Genomic DNA, 8,397 nt, shown 5'->3' with positions numbered 1-8,397 from the left:
AAGTGCCAGAAAAGAGAATGTTTACCTGTAAGCGATGAGCCTCAGCAGCGTACCCAGGTTGGTAGTATGAGCATGACCTGTGACATGGAATAACACGGGTCTGGCCGATAGCTAGACTAAATACAGGGCTGGGGGGTTGGGGAGTGGGTGCACAGACAAACACATTGTCTGTAAGACCAATACATACCAATACATGATCTGAACTGCAGGAAAGAGATGATCGCTGTGGCTCATGTATGCAATCTGTCTCCTGTGAGGCAAGAAACTGATGTTTAGCTTGGAGTCCAGCTCCAAATTCTTCACCGTAAACACTGGGAAAGCACTCACTCTCCTAAAGGAACAGCCCTTCCTGGCCTGCATGCACTGTAGCTCAGAGAAGCAAACACTGAATGGAGGGAGCAAGGGGAAAACACTGTTTTGGAGTGGCTCCGGATAAAAATGCTTCATTGTGTCAAGTGCCTCCCACCCACCCACTGACCTCTTGTGAGTTTGGGCACCTAAATGGCAGGTAAAATCTGGGCTTTGACAAGTATTTTGTTAAGTTGTATTTTTGTAAATGTCACGAGGGTGGTAAATAGCTAACCAAGTTATTAAAGACTTGACTTACATTTTACAACAAATTTCTTTATTTTTCTTACTGGATTTGTGTACTTATCACAAAAGGTATCGATCTAGCAAAACACGAGCATGAGTCCAAGTCATTGCAGCTAGCAGGTTTACTCACGTGGTGACAAAGCACGAAAGTGTGAACGACACAGATCAGATGCTACTGCATACGGTCAAATGCATGTGTGATAGGATTCCCAGTAACTCTAAAATAGCCTAAGACAGGCAGATTACACTGTGTTTTTATGGCGAGTTGGCGCATCTGGACCACAAGCACTTCTGACGCTCTTTGCCTCGGGTCATGGCAAACACCACCGGATTCCCATCGTGTGAGATCTACTGCTCTTAGGAAACACAGCTGTGACAATCAGGTCCATGCTTTTCTGTTTTTTGCAATGAACAGAGTAGCAAATTTTCTTCGCCTTATGATAACAGCTTCGAGGAGGAAGGACGCAACTGGATCGCTACGGTTTCAATCATTGCAGAGAAAACTCCCTTAAGGCATTATCCTGCGGTAGATCTGGTCATCGCTGACCAGGTCTCATCTCAGTTTAGGTGTTAATGCAGTCAGTAGGATTTATAACAGATTAGCATTTGTATAAAAGGAATACACAAGTATTGCTAAGTTAATTGCTCATACAAAGTATACGAATAATGCACTGTAAACAACCGCCTCTGATAGGTACTTCAGTTCCCAGGCTGTAATAGCTGCTTGTCGTCTTTGGTTAATGCAAGACTTTTTCTGTCCTCAGAAGATCCACTACAACAGCTGAATTTTTAGACTGATTCCTTGCTCAATTCCCGATTCCATGTACTGCAAAGAACAAATGTTTTCTCCAGCAGTATCAACGTGTAAACCAAAATGACCAAACTGACTGTATTCTTTCTGTTGCTGCCCTGCACACATGCATTACGCATGTGTATAAACACGTATACACAGATCTATACTCAGATCTATACGCACACACTTAGATGCAAACACACATCCTCACTCTGCCACAGGGAGCACCCAGGCCAGCCAATGCACTTTGCACCTGCCATTAAGGAGAACACTCAAGAGGACTGCATGCCAACATCCGGGGGCTGCTAGAACAGACACACAGACACACAGAACTGTGTATTTCCAAAGTGAGCACAGGAGTTGTCTCTATCACCACTGACTATGAGCCTCTGGAAAGAAGGAACGTTCCAGGGCTCCCCAATAACCTGAATCAGTTGCACAGGCACAGATCCTTCACTTTGGACACACTGATAGGGGTCTCAGCATTCCTGCCCCCAACATCACTACCTGTTTCGTTATGTGGCAGTGTAATCTGAAAAGCCACTGGCTGGTCTCCAAAGGCAAACTGCAAAAAAGGGCACTTAAATCCACTGGCTGTCAGCAGGTTTGAAAATTGGTCCACAATATCCAGAAACTGAATTCTACAAATTGCTCTGAATAACAGTAAAAGAGTTAAGTGGGATCTAGAGAGAAGTGGATGGTATGTATACAGTAGTGCAAGATAAGCTAGCAGTTAATCATTCAGTCCTACAGCATCAGAGAATGCTCTCTAGCACCGTTCTCAGTAGTACCACATTAATGCTGCTAATTACTTGTGTAAGGTAGATACTTCATGCATTATCTGAATTCATTTGGTTGTTAGGGCCGGACTTCCTGTGACTATGTTCTGTAGTGTTTCTATTTATTTATCTCTTTATAAATGTCTCTAGGGACTCTACAGGGAGACTATTTCACAGGTTCACAGCTAGAAAGCCTTTCCTGATTGCACTTGGCTCTGTTCCCCTTACTTAACGCTGTTTTCATTTCTAGCTTTAGGCTTTAACCTCTTGTATTATCACAACTTGTATTATCACAGCTCATAGGATATTTCTGCATATTTTTCCCTCCTATATGTTGAGGGTAGGGATGACGAAATGTAAGGAAGAGCATACTTGTCATCAGCGTGCTACAGATGGGATCTGGTCCTAAATACTAACATTTCATGCACTTCCATGGGTGCAACAATGGCAGAACAGCCATTTTCTCACTTATCTAATCCGTGGCTTGGCAGAAAAATTCATGCTTCAGTCCTTAGAGCAAAGAACTGAAATTTACGCATGCATCAAAAGTGATTTAACTCTTCAAAGCTGCTGAGCAAACACTGTTCCCATGGGCTTCATTGTGAGAATGACAGCTCAGAGAGCTAGGGCACTTACAAGTAGTTACACATGGATTCTGAATCGACTTCAACCTTGTAGCACTGGCACTTGTGACAAGGGTTCTTTACTTTCTTTACAATCACAAAATGAACCAAAGGCTCCAAATATATTCCCCAGCTGAGCAGCCACACTTACCTTATGTTAAGTTTAATGCACTGTGGAGTTCTGGTAGCACTCTGAACCCCACTCGAGACTTGGAGGATCTTGTCTTCACCTCATATTCACATCTCCCTCATAAAAAGCCCAACCTCAGCCTGATCTCTGAAGCCCAGCAGCCCTATCCCACCTGAAGGAGACAATGCTGGCCCTTGGGCTGTCCTGGCTGTCTATTATTCTCGTGCCAGGGAAACATAGAGATGAAATGGGTGGAGAGGGTCAGACCTTTCAGAGCATACCAAGATCAGTTGGCACAGAACAGCCTGATATTTCTTTCTAAACCAGGCCAAATGGGCTGCCCTAAATCCAGCCCTGACAGTTCTTCAGCGAGCAGCTGAGGTGACAGTAACTCAGTCAGTGAATCTACTATCAGTGTTGTCTAGAGTGCCAGAAGACAATAAATATTCCATACTTTTCTGAGTCCTTCAGAGTGCTGAAGACTTGGGATCAAAGTACATCGCTATCAATCGATAAAACTATAGTTTGGACCAGCCAGTCTCTCTTTAACTTTCTCTAAAACTTCTCATTAGAAAACAAGCCATAATCTGTAATAAACAGAAAAAAATAAAAAAAAAAAAAAATAGGACAGACTCTCTCACAAAAAATTACACGGTCACAAAATAATTACATCGTTTTCTTGTTAATCACTGGGTTTATAATTTGGTCAGATCATCCCGTAACCAGTCCGTAATCATGGCAGCCATCTCCTTGCTGGCATCCAGCACGAACGCGTGGCGGAGCCCTTTCTCACAAAGTCGAATGTCCCCATCTGGAAAATCCATTTTGATCTCATCGTAGTAGTTCTGCGGACACCAGCTGTCTCCAGTTCCATAGTAAAAAATCAGCTAGAAATCAAAGCATATCAAACCATTAACTTAAAAAGTTACTGATGAAGCAACAAACACCCAAGCAAAGAGCAGTGAATTATTTGGAAAGAAGTGACGCTTCACAACCCAACACATACTGTGAGAAGTAGCAGATTGGTAACTCTTACTTACTTCCAAGTCTACAATGACAGTTGAGTCAATCAAATGGATTCTAACTCAGTTTCCTCATCTGTAAAACCATGGATCGTGATATACGCTTACTTCCAGAAACAGAGGTCTGCTGAAGGCCCAGCTGTTCTGAGAAATCTGTTACCATGAACTAAGCATCTTGTTCATCACCTTCACCTCTCCACAGACATGCTATTGTGTTTTCACTAGCTATTTGCTATTTTTTTTCTATAATAGCCTTCTAACTTCTTAATGAAATAACAAAATTGAGGCCATATCCCAGCTGAGTGGACAAACCACTATGTTTCTTTCTTTTTTTCGGCGTATGAACAAAGTGAAAGCAAGAGGTTCCTCCATATTTGTGTAGCTCGTTTTGGCATGTCAGATGTGGTCTCAAAACATCTGCCTAGTTAGGGTATTAGGTGTTGGAACATCTGTGTTCCTGTTCTTAGTGTTAGACATAAACTAGAGGTGAATCACTCAGTCATGTCAGAATAATGGCAACTATCACAGTCATAGAAGGGTCTGGGTTGGAAAGGACCTCTAATTTGGGTCATTCTCAGAAGCAAAACTTTTTTTTGCTTGGAGCATTTTATCTTTCTGAAATACTGCGCATGTAAAGCACAGACAGGTTCCTTCAGATTGATGAGCCATTTTCTTTCATGAAAGAATGTGGAACTATAATTCTATCAAAGACCATTTTGTTCTGAACTTACTCCAATAAATTTGGTTAACAACAAGCCATCATTTTCCCCCTCAACTTTGTGTGCTAGCGCTATATTTTTGATTTCCATAAAGTAAATCAAGGGAGAGTGGTTGTCCAGGAGTGAGTAAAACTCATTCAAACCTATACAAGAACAAGATTAATTATGAGGATTCTTTATACTAGAATGCTTGACTGCAGGTACCAGAAGGATGTTGATTGCTCAACCCATCACACACACAGCTTGGCCCAATTCCATTACACTCATTTGTTTCATATTTCATTTCAGTACTTCAGTGAATAATTGAGCAACGCTAACATAAATTAGAGGTCAAGACTTTTTCCTTTAATCACAGAAATCTTCAGTTCCATCATTTTTGTAGCCACGTGAAATAGAAGTAAATGTACCCTACTGGCCCACTGGGGTAGAGGTGGGCTATGAGCCCAGACTGCATTTCACAAAATGTTACAAGTTTCTGTCTTGCTTTTCTCTTATTGAAGCCTACCCAAATCTTAGACATTACTATTGACTGTATCCAAAACACAACATCTCGGTTACATAGACACTAACCCAAGTTATACTTCCAAGTATACATGCATAAAACACAAGCCATCCCATGTTAGCAAACATCACTGCTTTTGTCACTAAGTAATTGCTGAAAACAAGGTATGTCATTTGTTTGAGCAGAAATTTTCCTTTGATCTTGCCTTCAATGGTGACTATTCATAAATCACACGGTGTCACATTGGCAAAAATTCTTCAAAAAAGCCAATGTGAAGTGGCCAGCTGCATTCAGATCTTCTGAAAGCCAAACATCTGACCAAGTTATGTTCAACCTTGGACTCTGTTACCAACAGATACAAAAATAAAGAATATGAAACTGACGAGAAAATTAAACTGGAGCAATTCCAGTTTAATGGAGTTCTCCTTGAAATCATTAGGCATTTTGATGGAGTACTCCTAGAATCTCATCACATGATTGTTTAGAAAAAAAAGATGAAAAGTCATTTACACTTACATAGGTGGATAATGTACTTGGCTTAGTCTGCGTGAACAGAGAAACGGGCTGTTCTCCAGATAGGGTTGTAACCTTGAGAACTCACAGCTTTGGAAATGCCTAAACAAAAGATTTATGTGCATTCTTAGTTTGCCTCTAGTATATTTGTATTATGGTTTAATCTTTCACGGCATGATCCAAAGGATCCTTGACTCATTCAGTCCACTGACAGGATGACATTCAGCTGATGAGCTGCTATTTGATAGTAGTTTTCTTTTTAAATTCTGTGTGTGGTCTCAGGATTTATTTACTACACATTTAAAGGTTTACAGGCAGAATTTATTTTCTTATGTGCATTCCCCCAACATGCACCATTTGTTAATTTATTTGCAAGCTCGCGTTTGTTAATTTATTTCTGCAACACCTTAGTGGCCATTTTAATCTCCATTCTGCAGATGCTAATGTCAGATTACATACATTAATACGAATGTGTTCTCTGTAACACCTACAAGCTGGTTTTCCAGTGTGCTCAACATTATTCTTTCAGGAGAAACTAAGTCAAAGCGTGCTCTTCAGGATCAAGTCTGAGCTCCATCCTCTACTGAGCATTCAGTCCATGGGAACAGGCAACTGTTGGTTAAAGTACTAACCCTCTGAAATGCTTACATCGGGAACATCAGGATCTCACAACCTACTACTCTGCTCTACAAATTCTCCTCTGTTGTGCTGCTCCTGCTGTGAACAGGAGCGATAAGACTTCACAAACTTAGGTTCCACTCAGCAAGAAAGGCCAGTACATTTACCAGCTGCAGGCCTTGTCCAGTCTTTTGTCCAGTCTTCCCAAGTGCCACTTCTGTTTCTCCCACCCAACCTTTCTGGTCTCAGCCTGTTCATCATTGGCTCATTGTTTTAGCCCTATCCTCCATACCATATCATTTCCAATTTCTAATAGTTCTGCTTCTTATCTGCTCTCAGTTTCTCACCCTGCAAGTTCAAATTATAGTCTTCTTACCTCTTCATCCCATTCTGAGTCTCAATTCCAACACTTCTTCTTTCCCATGGAATTCCCCGCTTTTTAAAATCAGTCTAGAACCTCTGCCCCCTTATTTTGTGTGCAGATGTTGGTGTGTGTGTTTTGTGTGTCTATGTATGTCTGCCAGTCTACAACTTAAATATGCATGTTTCTTAATTAGAAGCTGCCAACAGCATTCAAAATTGCTTTCAAAATGCTTTCCAATTAATGGATTACTCTATAAAATCTAACAGTGGAATTGTGACTAAAGTGGAAACTTTCAGTGATAGAGAATACAGTAGGAAAGCTGACAGAACTACACTGCCACTTGTGGCACTGTTGGGATTCCCAGTGACAAGTTCTCTGTTCATTGCCTACACCACACACACACACACACACACACAGAATCGATGTTAGGATGTTACCCATTTTCCTCATATATTACAGGATATTTGTTTTAGACATATTTGTACCAATGCATTCAGAACTCAAATGTTCTCATCTTCATTTTAACACCAGTAGCTTTGCTACCGCAGCACATAGGCAGACATACTTAATGAGCCATGTGTAACCAGAGGCACATGGAATCTTCATTAACGATAGGAAACACTGGCGTGCAGTATATGATTTGCATGGATCTGTATAGTACATATTTTCCTGTGGACTGTGCATGGCTGTAAAGACATCCTGAGTCAGCACAACCACTATACCAGCGATGATATACTGTTGCCAACCTAAGCATTCAGAAATGGTGAGTCAGGTCCCCAAAATAATGCAACTAGCTTAAAAATAATCAGATTTACAAAACAATAAATAGAAGGTTCTATTTTTCAACTGTGCTTGAAGCTTTCAGTATTTGTGGTTTTTAACTTTTCTGCCATCAGACCCGACTATGGGGTCAGAGTAAAGGGGATGTGTGTTATCTTTGCCATTCCAACACTGTGTTTTAAACAGGTAGGCAATTTCATATAGTTTAAAGTAACAGCAGAGTTCTTGTAAGCCTTTCTACAATTCAATTGTTCAGAACTACTTTCAGACTTTGCTTCTGTAAAATAAAACACAAGTCAGACTATGGCTCTGTCAGTTGTGTACCATGTAATACGGTATGTGTATGCAGACACTGCACAATGACGGCAGCTGTTAAGTAAACATCAGAAGAATCTGAGATTCGTATCAACAGGATGTTTACATTTTAAAGCGTTTCTAAGAAAATAATAAAGATTTCCTGCAGTTGACTCCATTGGCACTTGTTTTAGTATGTATGACATTTCACAGAAGTATAAATTACAGAGATATATATTTTTTTATGCCTCTTCTGTGGCCATCATAGGTCAACGCTGAAAAAGAAATCCAAAAAAGTTAAAAAAATATTAATTGAGTTTCCTCTATCTCTCTGGAATTTGGTATATGTTATAACATTAGGATCCTATTACTTTGGCAGGCACCAGTCCAGATGATGGCAAAGAGTGAAGGACTGATCACTGTGGATATGAACTGATGGTACATGTGCAACGGCAAGCAAGACTGGACCAGTGTCCTTGCTGAAATCCTTGTGTCTGAGGCAGTAATTTTTATCAGTGTCACCCTCACATGCATTCTGGAGAAGGCAGTAATTTCTCCCTGGTGACATCTCTCTGCAGTAACCAGTGAATAGTTTCATTTGCTCTTGAATTAAAACTAGTTGAAAAGGCATTAGCTCTGAATTAATTGTAGCTCCAGTCAAGGTTT

At 40.7% G+C, this 8,397-nt stretch overlaps 1 protein-coding gene across 1 annotated transcript in view; it reads right to left on the bottom strand.

Moving 5' to 3' along the window:
- Positions 1-539: 539 nt before the first annotated feature.
- The window catches only part of LDAH (lipid droplet associated hydrolase), a 101,023-nt gene continuing 93,165 nt past the window's right edge, over positions 540-8,397 (bottom strand). The window contains exon 7 of the mRNA XM_072332916.1: positions 540-3,806. Within this exon, the coding sequence (XP_072189017.1) occupies positions 3,615-3,806 (192 nt within the window). The 3' untranslated portion in view covers positions 540-3,614. The remainder of the gene's footprint in view (positions 3,807-8,397) is intronic.

This window comes from Excalfactoria chinensis, chromosome 3 (assembly GCF_039878825.1).
Source record: "Excalfactoria chinensis isolate bCotChi1 chromosome 3, bCotChi1.hap2, whole genome shotgun sequence".
Taxonomy (NCBI): domain Eukaryota; kingdom Metazoa; phylum Chordata; class Aves; order Galliformes; family Phasianidae; genus Excalfactoria; species Excalfactoria chinensis.
Note: the sequence above shows the minus strand (reverse complement) of the source record. Positions and strands in the feature narration are given on the sequence as shown.